The following is a 21,209-nucleotide window of genomic DNA, read 5'->3' on the forward strand; positions in this document are numbered from 1 at the left end:
ACTTAGAAAGATAAAAAAGCTCAGTGCTTAACAGCGACCATCCTTGCTGCAGGAGGACTCTCCCAGGAAGACTCCCAGGACTCAGATCTGTCTCCATGAAGACCCAAATCTGTCTTCACCTCCTTTCCATCTCTCTTTGTAGTTTCTGGGTAAGCTGGCTGGACAGCATAGGCTCAAGGATCACCATTAAGGTCCAGTAGTTATCTGTGGGACTGAATCAGGAAAGAGGAATACCTGTGTCAGATGGATCCCATGACATGGCAGTGGGAAGCTTTCAGAGAGGATCATGCTGTTACAGTGCTGCCCTCACTGATTTACTGCCTCAGCTTGTACAATACGAGTCTCTGATCCTAAATTGCATCATTATGCAATGCAGCATTTGTATGTGTGTGTTGCTTTATCATGCTGCAGCTTTTGTGTCTCCTGTTTTCACCATTTCTGGCTCAGGGATGGCCACATTCCTGAGCAATGACGTAGCTTCAGCCAAGCATCCCTGTGTCCATTGACTTGTAGCTGCCTGATACAGATGGGGAGGCAAACATTTCAGGTATCAGACTGGGATTTCAAGTTGGGAAACCTCCTTAGGTCATCATGCTAGAACAGCAGGTCCTCTCAGCAGATCTAAATTACCTCTCCGCTGCCTTCTCTAAAATACTTTCCTGAGTGTTGGATTTTTAGGTTTACCATTCACATACCCCATGGTTTATGGTAACTGGAAGTTTACCCAAGACTGGTTTATTGAGGTTCTTTCCAGCACCATGGAAGTTTCAGGTAGGAGCAGGACTCACTTGTGTGGCAGGCAGAGCTTCCCTTGAACCTCCTTCTGGGATGTAACAAGCTGCTCTGGGAACACAGTTTGCCATCCTCCATCTTCATGCTTCACCCCTTGCTGCTGCAGCTGCAAGGTGCATTTCTTTGACTATGTGACAATTTAACATGAGGACAATCTTATATGTTTATGTTTTTAAGGCATGCTGGTGGGTTTTCATTGTCATCCACTAGATGTAGAAGACATCCTATGCACTCATTCCCCTACCCACAGAAAAGAAAGGAAAAAAACCCCATCAGTGACTTCAGTAACATCAGGCACTTCACATACAGGCACATCTTGGTGTGGTGCTGTGCCTGAGGATAGGTGGAATGTACAGCTTTTCACACCCAGGGAAGCTGTATGCCTCTCCCTTGGTTTGGGGAGCACTCTTGATACACCATTTTTAATTTTTGTTCTCTCTTTGTTAGCCTGCAGCATTCCCAGAAAGACTTCACACTGTACCAGAGCTCAGATAGATCACTGGTCCTACCTCTGTCTGTGCTCTTTGAACATTAGCTATCATCTCTGGTTTGCACTTAAGATGCTGTAGTGGGACTAACAGCAGGAGCTTCTGGCACACTGAGCACCGAAGCTTTTGTCAGCTTGAAGAATTCAAAGGTGAAGTTGTACAGCAAAGCAGCTGGAAAAAAAAACCACTCAGAAAAATATCTTTCAACAGTCATGTGTTAAGAAAACTATGTAAAGCTGAAAGAAGAAATTACATACCTGAGGTATTTTTAACTTGCTGTTTGCTATATGCAATAGATAAATTGTTAACTGGAAAGGATTTAAAATATATTAATGATACTGCTTTGATGTGCTGTTTTTCCTTTTCTCTAACCCTTCAGGTATTTGATGGTGGAAATACAGGAGTTACCTGTGACTTGCCTGCAGCTAAATTACCTATCAAAAAATTTTGCACAAACACATTGTTTGTGTTTTGGGATATCCAGGTTCAGGGAGAAACTCATTTCCATTGTAAAGTCTGAGCACTATTCTCTGTGCTAAAAGAATAGATTCATGGATCAAGAAGAGTTTCACTCACATCAAGAACTTAAAAGAGGCAAATATATTGCTATTCTTTGAATATACCCACACACCTACCCTCACTGTGTCCTTTAATGTTCGAGACTCTGCATGGTGGCTTTAGATTACTTTTGAAATGCAATTTTCACATTCTTGTTTGTTTTGACTGATATCTTAATACAATATAAAGTGCTTGCCAGAAACAATCCTTCTCTGTCAGACAAAGGCACCAAAGTAAACATTCCTTGATTTGTGCTTGGCAGCTGTTGAAGTAAACCCATGTCAACAGGAAATTTCTTTTACTACAGTTTTACTGAAACAATTGGTTATTAAATGAATCCTAGGTGATTGAGAGGCATGCAACTCCCACGGTGTATTTTTTATAGTAGATTTTTCCCTTTATGCTTTTACCTTCACCTTGGATTTTTCCTTTACCATAACAAATATGGAATTTTTCAATCATTCAGAGACACAGTCATGGCAGGAGCAATAGGTAGTCCAGCATCTACCTTCAAGTATAAGAGTGGCTTGATCAGGGGAACCGTGGAGACCTGCAGAGGTCTGACCAGTCATTAATTCCCTGCTCCTACCCACTTCTCTTTGAAAAAGATAAACATACCTGTCTTTTCCCTTGTTCCTGATATATCTTCTGTTCTTCCTGAATTTTTAAAGCGGGCCACTTATAGGTCTGAGACAGCTTTAGCAGGATTTTTAGCCTAGGAAAAACTCATCTGACATGCCTGACTGAAAGCCAAGCTAACCAGTGGTGGTTTACTTTTTCTTGCCCTATTTACCTGTCACTGGTACTAATTTCATGAGCCATTTGCTCACAAATTTTCCTTAAGGAAGACTGATGCATAAAAAGTCTTTCCAGGAGGCTTTTCAGTTCAGGATGGGGCTTGAGTTTTTATTACCCTGCACCTCTTGGTTTCACCTCCCCAACACACAGCCTTCCCTACTCATGGCACATCACTGTCCTCTCTGGGGGCCCCTAGTCCTGCTCCCCCACTTCCCTTTGCTTCCTCATGGGTGCTGCCCTACACTTTCTGAGTAGCAAAGTGCTGGAGCAGCAGCATCCACGTTACCCTGTTTATTCTGTGTGGGTTTGGAAACCACCACTGACCAACATGCAAGGAGATCTGAGGGAGTTTTTCTTGCAGTCTGATGGTGTGGTCACAAGGAAGAGCAGCATGTGTGGCTGCTGGGACAGCCACCTGCAGAGATGACATGGGACATATACCTTACTCTTCTCACTTTATCATGTCCAGAAACCTGAATCCTCCATATAGGTCAAAATTGCAAAGATTTTTTTTTTCTCTAACAATAATCATTGTCATTTCAGGTAAATTTGCTCCAATCCTACACAACCTTGAAGACACCCAGCAGCGAGGCAGGTAGGAGCAGCAGAGAGCTGGGAGGGGGACAGGCAAGGACAGTCATGGTGCTGGCATCTGGAAAAGGAGGGGCTATGTGTGCTCAGTGCCATGGGGACAGGAGGGGAGGAGGTGCTGCCTGTGTCACTGCCCAGGTGCCCTGCAGCTCTAATGGCTGGGCAGTGTGGAAGAGGATAAAGCTGTGCAGGCAATGCGAGTCCATGCTGCAGCACCAGTGCAGGGCGCTGCAGCGGGGCAGAATGCTTCATGCAACATGGACCAGGTGTACCAGGCCATCACAGGCAGTGCTGGGAATGAAATGCACCATCTCTCTTCTTGTTAACAGGAACACAGGGCTGCTTCCCTTGCTGCCGTGTAAAGACACCCACAAGGCTCTCCCTCCCAATTCTCCCTTTGAAACCAACTCAATTTGCTCTGTAGGATTTCCCAGAGGTGTCTGGCACCACACGGTTCAGCTGTGTCTCCTTGGTCAAGGAGACAGCTGTGATTCATGTTTCAGCCAAGCAGGCACAGCTGGCAGGTAACATCCTTCAGGAAGCATCTCTAAATTCTTCCTTCTAAAGTCTCTAAGGTCATCATTCAGGGTCTGGGAGTCGCAGTGTTCCCAGCCCTCCCACCCCTTGTTGCCACAGGGACGGACAACTAGGGCATGTTGATGTGCACTCCCCTGCTCCTGCCAGAGGCGTAGTCCCAGGTCAAAACACTAATGCCTCCAGCAAAACTAACCATCAGACAATTCACCTTTCAAACAACGTGTCAATGGCAAGGGGAGCAGGTTTGCATCCCTTTGCAATGCATAAGCAGTTGCTGCTATTTTCTGTGTTTGGGGAGAGAGAGCTGTCTTTTAGCCTTAACAGATCAAGAATATTGATCTAGACTTCATTTATTTTCCTCTTTGGAAGTTCCAGCAATGTTGGCTAAGTGATAAAAGTTCAGTCTGGATGTTTAACAATGCTGCCTGTTTTCCCAATTTATTTTTTATGCTGCTTTTATGAGTACTGTTCTATAAAGAAACAAAGAACTAGCAAGTGAAGATCATATTCTCTCTCATTTGTTTATGTATTGCCCTTGATTTTCTAAGTCTATGCATAGAGTTTTGTCAGGAAAAAACAGGAGAAATATATGAAATTCTGAGGTGGTAAAAATGAAGTTGAAAAGAAACTTCATGTTTGAATTTACCATGGAACAAAACAAATGCCTAGATTTTAATCTGAGCTTTTATTTCTATACTAGAAAGAGAGATAGACAGTACACCTCCACCTTTTTCCAAGGATGGGTTACTTTCAGCTCAGAGAGAGTTTGGTCTACTGTTGCTAGAGGACACGAAAGAATCACACTTACTCATCAATTGAGAAGTGAGAGGACAAAGAGAAAGTTTATTTTTGGTTTGGGGTTTAAATGGGGTTTGGAGTTTAAGTAGAAATTGGAGAACAAGAGTAACACCTCTCAGACCCCAGCAGTCAACTTAGACGCCCATCAATTCGTTCTTCCCCCTGGAAGGAATGTATTATTTACCAAACATCAGTTTCTGTTTTTCTCATAATTCATAATTCCAAGAATGAAAACATTAGAAGGCTGAAAAATCAGGGCAACATCCTACAATCCAGGGTTCAAATATCCGCAAGCTTATGGGCTCATGAGATCTGGATATCAGAAAGTGGATCAGTTCTGGGCCATCCCCCAGCTTAACAGAGGAAAAGGAAGCAAAGCATGGCAGGGAAGGTTTTGCAATTTAAAAAATATAGAACTGCCTGAGTTTTATATCTAGCCATCAGTAAACCAAAGTCTCATCCATTCAAAATGCAAATTACACCAGTGACCACATACTGGCTAATGTGAATAAATCTTCTTATTCTACCCACTTCTACAAGATCACATACCGCACCCCTGAGAGTTGCACTCTGTTATTGTGTAGCTGTACCTGAGGCCAGCAGAGTTACACAACACACTTAGTCCTTGCAGTCCTGCTAAAAGAAGGAATAATTCATGCCAGGGGAGTGTGTGTTCACTGAGCAGCTCCATTTCCCCGTGCATGTGTGTGCAAATCACATCCGTGTCCCCTGCAGCCAGACTCCACCGACCCTTCTTGGACAATGCAAGGGAGGGACAACCTGCAGCTCCCAGCCTCCTAAAGCAGCAAACACTGCTGCATTCAGGCTGTAGAGGCGCCTGGACTAAGGGTGTCCAGGCAAGGACATCCTTCTCTAAACCAATATTCAGCCTTCTGTTTTTAATAGCAGCCAGTTGGCAAGGCCAGAAGATGCAGGACTCCAATGCAAAGTACGTGCTGCAAATTACTTTCTGGCTGCTATCTGGAATGCTCCTTCATATATGCTGTCATTTTATTTTAAAAATACATGGTTGAGTGAACATCTAGAAATTTGTCTAGCTTTCATGTAGTTTTTTGCAGTCTTTCTTTGCACAAAACACTTTACATACTTGTGCAGTAAACAAAAAAAAATTGCCTATTTGGTTAAAACACTGTGATATGCTATCACAGACTCACCTTCGGTCTATTTTTTAAACTGCTCCAATGAATAACAGGAATAAAATCTGAAAGACCTTCAATCCCAGACATTAAGAAATATGCTTATCATGACAAATCTTTACTGAAAAATTAAAGTTTTATTGAGTGAAACAATTGCTTTTACATTAGTACTTCATTATTTCAAATAGGAGTGGTTATATTTTTGCCATTTGCTACCATGTCATAGTTTTCTTGTCTGCAAGATTGTGGTAGATTTCATCGTTCCACTCATGAAATAAACACAAACAAATACAAGTTCCCACACCATGACTTTTTCTCATAAATCTAAAAAAGACAGTTATAGAAGGCAAAGTTACAGCAGCCAAACTCCTCTCATAAAACTCATGTTACACTTAGTAAGCCTCAAATTGATCTGGAATTTAAAGCCTATGGATTTTTGGTGGCAAAGTAAAAAGTAAAGAAATATATGATTAAAATTCCTTTTTTTCAAGTTTTTTGCATTGAGAATTTCACTCTACAATGTGTCCAGAATTCACAGAAGCATACATGCACATTCTTCACATTCTACCTGCCTTTCTGCATTATTTCTGCATTCTCTTGTAGAAGATCTACAGCTGTTTGCCCTCTCCACCCAAGCCTTATTGTGTGATCAAGCCTTTTTCTCCATTTTCTTATTTTGTTTAAAACCTCTTTTCCATTCTCCCTCCACCACCATTTTCAGCACCTACTTGTGAAATTTCATCAGCTACCTGCATGATTCATGCAGCCTCACTGACCTGGTTTTATTATTGTGTTTAATTACTAAAACAAACAAAAAAGTCATTAGAGATTTGCAGCTAACCCTGGAAGTGCCCCCAAACGTTTCAGCCTCAGAATTTCTTTCTTTGATGAAATAAAAGAAGCTCTATCTAGTTTTAATGCAATAATAATGTTTCCTTAGAGTGATTGAGTTTTTCTAACTAAAAGATGGGACACTGATGTAAAGAGCATCAGCATGAAGACCTCCAGGGGCTGCAAGGAACCTTCTGTGAGGCCCAGGACAGCAACATGCTGAGGTCCCTGCTTATTTCTGGTAGGACATCTGAAGGAAGATGACTTTTGCCTTGGCAATATGAAGGACCCAATGTAATGGGCTTACTGTCTAAACAGCATCATTATTAATAATTTTATGAGAGCACCTCTTCTTCTTGGAATGAAGAAAGAAGGAGAGAAAGAAGGCCACAGGTGTTAAGGAAATAAAAGATTCAGTAGAAATGTTTAAAAGAAAAATGTATTCTTGCAATAAAAAAAGCTCTAGGCTGTAGATTGGGATGGCTGCAGCAAGTGGGTGAGGTAGGTGCCACCACTGTGGCAGAGAGAGATGATGAGTGGCTGCTCAGTCCAGGCCATGTGCTCAATAGAGCTAAAATCCATACAGTCTCTGCTAAGATTAAATTAAACCTTCTCTGGAATCTACTGTCTCCTGCACCCATGTGAACCAGACAATTCAAACAGGGATGTTAGAATGCACAGGACAAATACATGTTAGTGAATTCATCAGTGCACATCCATTCAGCATATAAACCAACAATAATCAAGTGTAACACCTCAGATGTGCTGTCAGGACAAATAAAAATGACAAAGTGATTTCCATGGCTGTAGGAGTACAGGTGTCATATGTGGTCACATGGCTTATCAACAAATGGCACTGATTTGAATCTATTTCTAAATGCTTCATCCCACCTCAAAGTAAAAAAGAAGAAACTGTGGAAAAGGTCCAGGCAAGTGCAGCGGCAGGTGGTGAGCATGGAAAGCCTGCTGCTGAGGAGAGATCAATAGACTAGGATGTTCAGCTTGGACAAAAGGCGGCCAAGGAGAAGTATGAGGGATAAAACCATGACGTTAACGTCTCCAAGGATAGATGAAGTTCTGAGGAGTGTAGAGGAAACAATGTGCCATCATACCTCAGAACTGTTTTCCTTACCTCAGAACTGTTTTCCTTATTGGAATAAGTAGGGCAGATGTAACAAGCATCTCAGGGGATTTTAAGATAAGCAGACCTTTTCCACCAAGTATAGAATTAAATTGTGGGACTCTATGCTGTGGGAATTTATAGGTGCCAAGACTGTAAGTGAGTTAAACACAACATTTCAAGGAATCCAAAGAAGTCCACAGGCAAGGATGAAACCCACAGACACAACCTCCATCTCAAGAGATCTCCAAACTGCGGATCTCCATATATTAGGAGGTATATGAGGAGCTCTACATCAATGTGGGCTGTTCATATACCATTTTTATGTCCATCCACTACAGCTCTGAGGTTCGAGAGACCCAGCAGACTTCCCACCTGGCCCAGGGTCAGCATAAAGCATAGCACCACTTTTTTAAAGTAAGTAGCTTTTGAATGCAAACCCCCAGAAAATCTAGCTGTCCACCTAGGATTTCCTTAGTCACACTGCTCCTTCTTGTCCTTTGAGTGAGACAGAGGATTATCTAATACGTTGTAATTAAATCAGAAATGCAGTTACTGTTGTCAAGACATGAGTCATTTTTTTCATGCACAGATCTGATTCCAGTGACACAGTTGCAAAGGCATCTTTTCAAACTCTATAAGGCTGGATTATTTTTTTCTTCTGAGCTAAGCTGTCAGCAAAAACTGCTTAGCAGTGAGTGGCAATCAATCCAGCCTTGTCTCTCAACAAGTTAAAGAGTTTTGACATAGTGTGGTGCTCATCTAGAGGTTTGCTTATGAAAAGAAAATTAAAATGCTTTTTGAAAGCGTACTTTTATTAAAATCATCCACTTTTAGAAAGAAAAGCTCTATCCAAAGAAGTAGGCTGTTTGCCTCAGCACCTCTTGAAATTTCAGTAATATTGCCACGCATGCACTTGGGAAGACGCATTTCTTCAGTTTCACTTGACATTCTTGACATTTTTCACTCCCTAAAGCAGAAAGCAGTGTCAGCCAGGACTTGCTGGGAAAAACACCCTCTGGTACATGGTACACCATCTCAGAGAAGTATTCACTTTTCAGCTACTGGTTGCTTATCTCTTCTGTTACTTGAACAACAAGGATTATTAATTATTCAGCTACAGTATGAAATGGATAAATATGATACATTTCCTGGATTTCATAAAAGTTAAAATAGTGGGCATAGAAGAAGGGGACTGCATTATGCAGAAGAAAAAAATGGGATCAGTATGAGGCAAGTATTTCCTAACAAAGAAGCCTATTAAATGCCTGAAAATTCCCTCGTGGGAAGAGGTGGAGGCCTCATCACTTTAGATATTTAAATCCAGACGAGACAAAGCATTCATCTCTACAGCGGCAGAGGAAATGGATACAATCACTTATTAGGCTTCTTCCTATCCATCTCTGATTTCTACAATTTAATACATTTTTTAAAATGCAAACCACATTTGTATAGCAAAAGGCAGAAAAACAAAAAAACCAGTTTTCTAGTTGTATTGTTGGCCAGCACAATGAAACTTGATTTAAAATTAAATATATGCTAGCAATTCAGACTGCAAGATGACTTCTCCTTGTTTAAGGTCTAGCACTGAAAGCTTTGCTACTGTCACACGTCTCTAAAAAGATGATTTACTGTCCCCAGACTGGGCATTTATCCTTTGTGCCAGAACTCTTTGTGAAACTGTGATGGTTTGACTTTGACAGAGGTGGCTGATGCAAAAGGAAGAATGGTGCTTTAGAGAAAAGTAGTGGAGTACGGGGTCTGCGCCTAAGGTCTGCCAGACTTATCAACTCCCTTGGAAATCTCCAGTGCTAAATATTTACTGATGCCACTCAAAGGATAACATCTAGTCTGCTACTGTGAAAGTAAAAAGACTCTCAGTCTCTTTCTATCACTTTGAATATCTTAAAATTATTTCATAATTTTCAGTTCTCCTTCCCCACATTTTTTCTTTTTCTCTCTCTCTTTTTTTTTTTATTTTTAATCCTTGAAGGTACTATTCTATTTAAAATGCACTGTCTTTGTAGAAATAAATACGAAGAAATGGAAAAAAACCCTCAACCCTGAGAAACCATAGGATAGTCAAAATGTTTAAGAGTGTAACGCTTAGGATCTTTCACTCCACCCATCATCCATGCAGGAAGATTAAATCATGATGTAGAACTCCTGTATGAGAAATCAAGGTGCACAGCTGAAGTGAGCAGTCCCAGAGGTGATGCAGGGATGAATGTTGAGCCATTGTGGCCCTCAGGCCTGGGACAGCCTCTCAGTAATTTTGAACCAGCCAAGACAAGGCATAGCCACATGTTTTCCTTGCTTTGACATCAAAACCGTTTTAACAACATGCTGCCATTTTCTCACTGCACCCTGTTCACTCTTGCATCCTGGCTGCAATTTTCAGTATTAGCCTTGCTGTGCTGCACTGGGTTGCAAACTCAGTGCAGCAGAAAAGATTGCTTCATTTCAAAGAACTGTTAATCCACAGTTTCATGTAGACTTGTTTCATGAGAGAGGGCAGAAATTAAGAGAAATAATGAATTGAATCTACCACTACAACTGGTTAAAATTCAGAAAAACAATGGCCCTGTACCCAGTAACAAGGGACTTCCACAAAAACATCATTCACCTTCCTGCAAACCTCCTCAGATCCTTTTCCTCAGGCTGAAGTGTAGCCACTTAGGTGAAAAGCTATTTTCCTGTTCTGAGCTTGTCTATCTGGCTGTGTGCTGCTGGACTCCACAGAACCAGAGAATTCTCTGAGTTGGAAGTGACCCGCAAGGATCATCAAGTCCAACTTTTAAGTGAATGGTCCATAGAGGGATCGAAGCTGTGATCTTGGTGTTATCAGCATCACGCACTGACCAACTTATCTGTATCTTCAGGTAATCAAGTCTGTCTGGAAGAGTCTATTTTTGGGTACATTGTAAAATAGTGGCAACCCTAAAGTTTGCCAATAATGTTATCAGGACAAGAGTTTGCCTATTTTAAGTGTTTTATATTAGCATGTACAGTTTTGTGGGCCTATAATCAATATAGCAGGACCTACCAAAGCTCACAATGTGGTTAAATCAAAGACATCAAAGCCCTTACTTTGTAGCTTTAAATAGTTAACGTAACAGTGGGAGTATGCCCAAATATAAGTATCTGTTTAAATTAGAATGAAATTCAATACTTTGCCATTTGGAAAGTAAATGTACTCAACTGTAATAACAGTACTGAATAAATTTAATTACCATATTAATTTTAAACCCCAGAAGGGTCAGAATGAAAAAAAAAAAACAACAAAACATTAAACTGTTTGCAGCAGCTCTACCTCAAAATATTTATTCAAAACACAGCCCCTTTGTCCCAGGCACAGACAAAACCCCCTCTCTGCTTTGCTCAGCTTCTCAGTCAGCCCAACCCCAGCCCCACGTCCTATGTAAGAACCCGAAGAATCTGTTAACACAAACTCTGTTAATTGCCCTTTGGGCCCTGGGCTCAAGCCACACCTGCAGAGCTTCATCCCTCACTGAGTCCTGCTCACAGGATGGTCCAGCTCAGCATATCCTTCCTAAGCTGTGCCCAGCAGCTGCTCCTGCATCATCCTGCCCCAGGCCTCAGGGGATATACCACAATATCAAACAGTAAATGAGCAGCTGGTGAGGCTCCAGTCTGCATCCATAGGATAAGCAGGAATTAAAAATAAAACAAAAAAATCTCATTTGGACTAAATTAATCCTGTAGTAATGAATTTCTAGCACTTTGTACTTGGTTGAGTCATGTCTGGGCATAGCAGGAATAAATCCCACTGAAAGGGAATTGCCTTGGTGTGCAGGCAGTATTTTGCAATCCCAGGAGCCATTACTTTCCAAGGAGAGAAAAACAGTCAGAGGAAAGGAAGGAAAAGCAGGCAGAGAAGTATGCAAGTCTTGATTTTAGCCCCATTTACATCAATTTCAGCACAGTTATTCCACTGCAGAGGACACAAGAGTTTTCAGTTCAAAGTATAAAGGATGGTAGAGAATAAAAGTTAGGAAAGAGTAATATCTGAAGTTCTTCTAGTCTCAGTCACACAGCAAAAATTCTTCTCCACAAATAATTGAGATTTATCTCCCAGCAATTCTCAATGGCCATATTGTAAGTCATACAGGTATTTTATGACCCCAAAGCTGCTATAGTATGCTCTGGCTGAGTGGCAGCATAGCTGTACAATCAATATGCTTTTGCAGGCTTGCATCTTTGAGTGGGTTTGTATTGCAGCACAGCCCGAAATAACAGCATAAATTTAATGGGCTGGCAGTCTGAAAAGTAGAGAAGTACAACAACAGGTGTATTAATTTGTTCTGTGATGTGTGACTGATACCACTGTAATTTTGCTACAATTAGGCTCTGTTTTAAAACAGAGTACAAAATATCTGGTGCTAGAGCTAAGATAATCAGCTGAAAATCAAAAGGAAAAGACAACAGGTAGCACTGTAGAACGTGTTGTGCAGAGGTAATTCATATATATCACACATTTGCAATACCTATATCCTCTGTTAGCCCTTTATTAGAGACACTATATTCAGACAAAATTGAACAAATCCTAAAACATATAAACCCCTAACACTACAAATACATCTTTCCAAAAGTTATGACGTTCTATAAAACCACATAGGTTTCTGTTTTTCTTTGTTTTTGACATGATTGTTGTTGGATAATTAAAATTTATGAGTTCATAGACGAGTCAAACCTTGACTGGAGATGATTCCTCTTCTAACTACATGTGCTTTATCACAAACATTAAAAACAATTACTTAGGAGTAGTATTTTCTAGGAATTCTGAAAATATTTTAGGTATAATTATTGTCATTACAGAAAAGTCTGAAACATTTCCTTTAATCATTCAATACATAGCTCCATAACTCCATACATTTAAAAACTATAATTTCACTGTAAGTTTTCTTCTTACATATGTGTCTATATGTACATACACACACATATATATGCACTAATATAAAATGAGTGTCAAGAAAAGCAGGACCTTTACATTTCCACATTTTCTCTCTTTGCAATAGGAATAAAACTGAAGATACCACCTATGCCATCCACAAAAATTGAACCAGCTTAGCTTCAAGTCCTCTTGACAGGCTCTGCTTTTCCCACTGTCATTTTTTCATTCTTACCAAAGTCTGTTTGCTCTAAGAGTATATTGTTAGGCCATACATTCAATTTTCATGCAACAAACCCCTCTCCCTTTTACACTGTCCTGAAATGACTAAACCTTGTGCCAGACCCAAAAACCAGGCTTTGCACTGCTCAACTCCACCCTGATGCGCACAAGAAAACCAGTTTGCAGCTGCGGTGTTTCTAGACCTAGTTATACACATAAACATTAAATATTACTTATTTTTCTGTTCTTCCAGTAGTTCATAAAGTAGCCTAAACCATGCAACATACAAGCAAGCCTTACAGGGCCTGGTTCTACTTGCGGAATGGTAAAGTATCAGTAATTCCTCTGAGCTCCACTAATGGAGACAAGCTAATTGTCACATCTAGATTGCCATCAACTCACAGTGGTGACGGGGGAGTTCAGAGTATTAAACATTTTGAAGGACTATGCCTTAAACAGAAACCTTCCCACAGTCACAGTATCTCCTTACAATGCTCATTCTGTGAACTCAGAACAAAAACAAACAAACAACAAACAAATCCCCAAAACAACAACAAAAAAACCCCACAATGAAACAAACCCCTAGGTAACCATTTCAGATTTTTTTTTTCCTTGAATTTGTACTAGTGATTGAAGATTTGTTTCCTAATGGTTGGGAATAGGAGTCCATCTTGAGAGCTAAAGTCACATTAAGCCAAATTCTCCAGCACAGCTACAACAGAGTACATCTGCATGAGGTTAGTCATCCATTAGGAAGGATTGGTGGCTTGGAAATGTCACTAGTGGGACATTACCATCCCTCCAGCCAAATGCTGGGAGGGAGGGTAAACATAACAGAACATAGGCAGAGAAATCTGCAGAGCTCTGAACCCTCAGAGGGAAGCTTAAGGTGTGTACACTGAAATAAATGCACCTGGAGAACAGCAAACACGTGGCTGGTTCCCCAGAAGTACTCATTAGCAGGAATATTTCACAGTGAGCTGCAACTGTGTGACAAGAAAAATTGGGCTTCTCTTTGGGGAAAGTGCTCTGGTGACAAGTTTTTAATGTTAAAAAAAAAAAAAAGTTGGCCTCCCACAAGTATTTTTGCCATTTCAAAATCTAAAAAAATTGGTAGTTTGTTTTATTCTTACAATATTAACTAATAGAGTGATTTAATTTGCTATAAATGATGATGGATTATAAATAACAGGCATTTCAGAGCATGAGATGCTTTGGGTGAAGAGATGCAGTACTTGCATCTGGAAGGTGTCTGCTACAGTAATTTCTTGGGTGAATCCTACAGCCTGAACTGACTTGATCAAGGCAATAGAAAGCAAAGTCCTACTCATCTGAACAGTGGCAGCAGCAGCAGGCACCAAGTTTGGCAATTTTGCTTTATCCCTTTCTAAAATTCAGCCCTTCAAAATCAAAATGTAGTTTTTATTTTCAATTATTAGCTCAAAAAAAGCTCGGGGTGAAGGGGTCAAATTCAGTAGGGAAAAAAGGGACCATGTAACTAGGGCCACTGCTTCCATTTAGTGGGATGGACAATAAGAATAAATAAGAATACAAAGAATACAAAACCAGGATAAATCAACTATGCTACGCATCTGGTAATACACCTTATTTTACTGCATTTGTTATCAAGATGACATGCAGTCTAGAACTTCATGGCAAACACACTGGCAAAAGCCGTAAATCATGAGAATAACAAGGCTCGAAGGAACAAGGCTTACAAAGACAACCCCAAGGGTGACTTTCTTGGATACCAGCAAATAAATCCCTAAAGGCAAGGAGCTAAAGTAGAGCAACCCTAGCAACCACACTAGCACCCGAATCGAGGTCTGGAAGAGCAAAGATGTGCAGTTCCACACTGTCCAGTTGTGGGACACAGTTGCAACAGAGTCAAAACTTGTAGGCCTGTAAAATTCCACCACGGGAGTTGAGTTCAGAGTCTGGGGACTCTCTCTTTGTACTTCCATGATTGTTATAACCAGGCAATTAGAAGAGGTGTGGGAAGGGCTAACCAGAGACGCCAGCCTTTTGGGAGTCAGCAACAGTTCTGTTGGGTTGTCTGGTAGGCACTTCTTTCCCTTTCCCCCACAAGCTAAATTCAGGAGGATGTTGTTGTCATCAGGAAGACTACTAACCTCATCGTCTGGCAGGCACGTTTCAAACCTGCAGAACGGGCACACTATGACTCCTTGTGGGGAATCACCGAAGTCTATGATCTTGCAAAGGCATTTGGCACACACTCTGTGACAACACTCCAGCACTTTGGGTTTTCTCTGTCGCAGGTTATAGCGGTTGTAACAGATCTTGCACTCGAGCTCGTCTGAGCTCTGGGTCTCCACGGACTCCTCCGGTAGTTGGGTGGTCATTTCTTCAGGTGGTTTTGAAACTTGTGGAAAGAGAAGTCAAGGGATGAAGAGGTCACTCAGTCTTATTTTAGAACATTTTCTTATCATCCATCTCAAACAGAAGAAGAGGAGATGACATAATCGAATAGCATCAGTAGACATCATCCATTTTCAGCTTCTGCAAGGGATTGTGCACTGCATGTCCTTTACTCCAAGCCAGGCATCCATCTGAAAAAGCCAAAGTGGGATTTCTGTTGAAAGCGAAGGCAAAAACAGGAAAGGAAAGGGGAAGGGGAAAAGGGAAAGGGGAAAACAGAGAGGGAAAGCTTGTAATACTCAAGTTGTACTTTTTATAAGCTCAGCTTCCTTTGCTAAAACTACCTCTAAGGTAGCTTTTTTTCTCTGGCATACAAGGCCTCTATAACAGTCATGCTGATGAAACTTAGCATCATGCTGCATGGATTTATTTTAGAGTTGAACTCTGAGTGGCTCAGCCCATGAAGTTTTCAGCGGAAGCTGCAATCTAATCACTGATATGTAACCATTTATTTAAACTCTGATTTCCCAAGGAAACGAGACTTGACACCTGGAACTCTTGATCTTTCCTGGTAAGTTGTGAACTTGCTGTCCAATTTCATACAACTCAGCAGAGGGGTCGCAGTACTGAAGATAATTAAGTTGCTAAAAAGAAATAAACACTGGCAATTGGGTAAAGATATTTATAATAAGTACCAGTTATCCTGGAGGGCAAAGAGTGGTCAGCACACATCAACCTCTGCTCTGAATGGGCAACATGCTGCCTGTAGTTCAGCCAGAGAGGAGGGCAACCCAGGGGGAAGCTGGTGAAACTCTGGGGAAATAAAAAGTTTGGGGGAGTGGAATGGGTATGAAAGAGGTCCAGGGCTATTGCAAAGAGTTATGTGGGGAACCTACCTAGGTCAAATGTGGATTAGGCTTTGTTAATTTTTCTGTTTGTGGAACAGCCCATTTCTTTTTCTCCACCCCGCTGCTGGATATAAGACTACAGAAGTTCTTTATCTTGCAACAAGTGTCTCCTTCAACATGTGGCTGCTGGGGTGAAGGCTAATGTGTCTTCCAAGGGTGTTCAGCAGATGCTCTGGTTTTCAAGGGTGTCATGGCTGTGACAGCTGTTTCACACCTCAGCTAAGGAAGAGGTCTGTGGCACACTTGCCCTGCTGCACTGCCACTCTGCACGGCAGTTTTGCCACCAGACACATCTGCCTCACTTAAGCAAATCTTGTCATAGTTTGTAACATGACTTCAGGAAACAGTGCTTGTATTATGAACAGAGCATTAACCAGGAGTATGTGCTCTGGGGATCACTAATCACCAGCATTTACAAAACCAGCACTTATCTGCCAGAAGATAAAAACTTCTTCCAGATTCAGGGACATGCTTGCTCACAGAAATGAGGTCAGAACTGCATTTTGCTGGTTTTCAAACTCATCCCTTCATGCTAGAGTAGCAAGGAGTTGGCCACAGTCAAATGATGGGCAGAGTCAGCACTTGTATCCAGCTGCCTCTTGCATTATCAATAAGTATCAGACACACTGAATATGAAAAGTGGCCTATTTCAAGAAACTTATTTCTTCACTACTTGTTTTAGTAAATGTGTGATTTCTCTCCCTTTCCATTGGGAAGTTATTATTCACTCCTAGCATCCAGATTCTTGTTCTTCTTTTTTTTTTTCTTTTGAGGACAAGGCAGGAAGCAACTAATTTAAGCAACTTGCTCCTTCTGTCAATACATTTTACCTGCCAGCTATCACTGAAGTCTCTTTCATGGGCCTCTTGTTCTTGCTGTCCTTTAAGTATTTTCCATTTCTGCATATCCAGGAGAAGATGGAGAGATATGAGAGAGGTGGATATATAACTTCTATAAGCAACGTAATTTGTGAAACTCATCTCCAGGATTTTAAAACAAAGATGTAAACATCAGACAATGCAGTAATGAAACACCATGACAACATAGTGAAAAAAACACTCATATTTCTCTAAGAATTGTTACAGACATGGCCTCGTTCCCATTCAATTGCTTCAATAACTCCTTTCCTGCTTCTTCCAGTTAATGTCTTTAGCGCTCTAAAGGTTTTCATCTCTGCCTTACTGTTGTTTTTATTATTTGTGCTGTGGATATATTTGTGGCATGTTGCATCAGGCAAAGCAAACATAAGACCATCCACAGTTTTCAAAGTGTACAAGCAAGTCATCTTCTAAGACACAAACGGGACATCTTTTACAGAACTTACAATTTAACCTTCATCCTTCGTTACACTGTGTGCTTCTTTATTAAATTCTACTTCTCTTTTTTATTTCATTCCAAATATCATCTTCTAGATGACTTTTAGGTAGATATAAATGTCATGAGATGCTAACTTTCCAAAGGATGAACAAACCACAAAATGGACCAAAAAAAGTGAAATGCCAGCCTACAGGGAGGCAAAGAACTGCTGTAAAATTAAGAAGCCAAACAAAAAAGCGATGGTTTTGAGCTTCCACATCTTGGGTATCATTTACCTTCTGTACCTGAGGTGAATTAGGATTACTAACAAGGTACTGTTATTAATCTGCTGGCAAACATCATTCTACAACATAAAACTAGATTCCTGATTAACCAAAAATCTTCCAAAGTATGTGTCTACTTCTCATGGAAAATCATGACCTTTTTCTGAAAACTCCCAACTCGAAAAACCTTGATATTTTAGTGTTTATCCTTCTAATTGGTATTTCCAAGATTTTACAAAACCCAATCCACTTTTCAACCAATTCTATTCAATTAACCTCCCCCTGGACCAGTTTTCAAACTGAATGTGTTTTCCACTTCCTTTAAGTGCCAATATCTGACATTAATATAAGGAATATCAAGTCTCTGGGACTAGCAATGTCCCAGTTGCTAAACTGGGATCATTAGCTCAATTTCCAGAGCACAGTGATCCTCCTATTGTAGTTTGCATCATGAGCTATTCTACAATTTTTTTCAAACTCTTTTTTTAATATAATCTGTTGTACAAGAAAGAGCTACTTTCATCATCTTTCTCACTTCACAGAGCCTCTGAAAAAAAGGTCTGTCTATAATAAAACATTATTGACTGTATTTTCTTCAGCTAACTTTTGATGTCGAATTTCTCCTTACATGTTTTAGTGTGAATACTGCTTATTACTATTTGTTATTTATACATCCTTTCCTTTGAAAATTAAAATTTAATCACTAGTTCCTATTAATGCTTTTCATGCATTTTTTACCCTCTCAGCTCTACGGTGGTTTTAGATGTTTCCTCTCTCTTTTTTGCTTTCCTGATTTCTTATGGAAATTTTTCCCTCTCAGTATCCACTTTCCTGCTCTTTTTTTTTCTCTCCTGGGAACTGCTACCTTTTTGGGTTTAATTAATGATGTCCTTCTATTATATATATCACATACACTAAAACGTTCTCTGATCAGAGACTTATTAAAAATATATGGAAACAGAGGCTTTTAAAGAAAGTTGGCTTCAAATTATTCCTATTTCTTGAAAAAATGAAGCATTTATTGAGAAAAATGGCCAGCTACTCCTTCAAGGAAATTCTGCTCTATATCAACGATTTTCTGTCTGGTCTTTTGCATGCTTCCCAGGTGAGTATTTACTGGAAGCATGCAGAATAAGGAATTAAAGAAAGGAAGAAGTTAACTACTGCCCCTCTGAATCCTGCTCCTCACCAAAAGCATTACAATTCATATACTTCTACTTGTTGAGTGTTAAAAGCAACATTATGCAGGGAAAAAAAAAAAAAAAGAGATTATGTCTATATGCTCCATGTTTTGTTCTCCTCTTTGAGACACATTTTTTTATGATGCCACAAGAAGGTATGTCCCCATTATGTGCTCCATTAATATTTGGGCTATTTTAAATATTGAGCTGCAACCTGCATCTTCTTTCTGACCTTAAAATTGAGGGGCAGTCATGATGAATCTAACCCCTTTCATTTCAAGTACAAAATTTGTAGTGACTGGAGATCAAAGTGAAGTTCCGTATCTATTTCCAAAGCACCGTGTGTATTTTTATTAATTCTGGTATTTGTCATGACTTTAAAGTGTTTTTTCATCTAGTTTTTCACCCGAACTTAGACTTATCTCACCTGCTTGTTTGATACCAAGAGACACAAGTTGTAGATCAGGAAATTTCAATTACAGATTAGAAAAAAACAAATAGTACGACAGACTCAAACACTAAACATGCTTCAAGACAGACGTAAAAGAAACATGCAACCTTACAGATATCCTTGACTGGATATAACCCCGGTCAGGCCATTCTACCTTGGAATTGAGCCCTGCTTTGAGCAAAAGGAACTGGATTTTCTTGGAGATTCTTTCTAAAACAAATTGCTCTATGATTCAATGTTTTGCTATCCTGAACTCACTCTATGTGATCTGTTTGAAAAGCTTTATCTCTTACTGAATAAAGAATCAGGCTGACAATTGTTTTCGTAGATAAACAGCTCTCCTAGATAATAATTCTTTCATTTAACATATGAATTAATTTTTACAAAACCTAGAGTCCTGCTATCCTGACTTCCACAGAATCCATCTGATGGGATCAACACAATGCAATTGCAGAACATTTCATTCCCGTGAGTATTATGTAGCACACAGCAACTTTCTGAACAAAATATAAACTACTTGACATGTCCAATGATGACAGTATCCACTGCAATTTATTCAGGAACAAGCACATCTGTTATCCTATGACAAGCACTTGCCTTTTGTAAGAGTCCTGACTAAGCACCACAGGAGTGAATCCATCATTCCTGTTGCTGCTTGAGCTCTGACTCCCTCTCCTTCTGACCCAGCACCACCCGTCCTGTCCCTCATGAACTCCTCTACTAAAAACTTTTACTAAAAGCTGAAGAGAGAGAGGCATCTTCTGGAAGGTAGAAGACACAGGCAGTCCCTACAGTGCTCCATGTGACTGCAGGAGGGCAGACCCAGAATGAGGGGGAATAACCTCCCTTGAGGGCAAAAGGAGGTGACCCACAGGACCAGACTGAATCAATAATAGCAAGCTCTTATCTGTGACCCCACACGTGGCCAGACAGAGTGCAGTGGACCATCAGCCCAAACAGGCCCTTGGCCATTGACTGGTTTTGTACACATCACTGCTCTGGAGCTGCAGACTTTCTTCCCAGGCATAGAAAGAAAGGTGAATGGGCTGTGCAACATCTTATGGCCCTTCTTTGCACTCATCTATCAGACACTATGTAGACAAAGTGTTCTTACGAGAGGCCAGAAGCAATTACTTGTAGATGAAGCTCTCAGTATTGGAGCTCAGTCATGCTGACAGGGCAAAGTAGATGGGAAACTTGTGCTTCTCTTCCCTAATGGAAGATCATCTTTGCCCAGTTCATCAAACCAACCTTTTATCATTCATCTCTCACTTTTTTTTTTTTTTAAAGGGAATTTGCCAATATTTCACATATAACCTATAATTAATATATGAGCGTAGCAATTTCCATAAGATATCACCCATGGGCCTACTCAATGTGTGATATTTTCAAAGGTTTTATAAGTTTCCTTTAAATACAAGCTAAGCATATTTAGGAAAGAAGAGAAGGGAAAATATAGATAGATAAACAAATACAGAAAAACTTACTTTCCATGAAAAAGAACTTCTTGCAAAGGTTCACTTGCAGGGAGCATAAGAAATGCCTTTTCTTCTCCACATGGGCAAAAACTGGTAGAAAGGAGGGAAACAAAATTAGTAGAGAAGGAATACAGCTGGGAGACTTTTCAGTCTATTTTCTCTGAAAGAGAGGAAGGAGTCCAACTTCTCTCGTTTGGATAGAAATAGCCATATGTTGAGATTTCTGTTTAGAGAAATATATTGGGTAAATCTCATTTACTAAAATTATTTCTGTAACATAATCCAGTTATCTTTACAGATCTGTTGTTGATTTTAAGCCTCTTTCAATATTATGTGCTAAACACTCTGAAGTGCTATCTCTTCTAGCAACCACATAGTCACAAATGTTAGCAATTCACTGAAAAAAACCCAACCTAAAGGCAGAGCAT

General features: G+C 40.3%; 1 protein-coding gene across 1 annotated transcript; it reads right to left on the reverse strand.

Moving 5' to 3' along the window:
- Positions 1–14,157: 14,157 nt before the first annotated feature.
- On the reverse strand, positions 14,158–20,873 carry RNF182 (ring finger protein 182). The gene is made up of 2 exons (XM_066329377.1): positions 20,791–20,873; positions 14,158–15,374 (listed from the first exon to the last, which is right to left on the reverse strand). The coding sequence occupies exon 2, from the start codon at positions 15,165–15,167 to the stop codon at positions 14,430–14,432; it is 738 nt and encodes a 245-aa protein (XP_066185474.1). The 5' UTR covers positions 15,168–15,374; positions 20,791–20,873; the 3' UTR covers positions 14,158–14,429.
- Between the last annotated feature and the right edge of the window lie 336 nt (positions 20,874–21,209).

Source organism: Sylvia atricapilla, chromosome 1 (assembly GCF_009819655.1).
Source record: "Sylvia atricapilla isolate bSylAtr1 chromosome 1, bSylAtr1.pri, whole genome shotgun sequence".
NCBI classification, from domain to species: Eukaryota; Metazoa; Chordata; class Aves; order Passeriformes; family Sylviidae; genus Sylvia; species Sylvia atricapilla.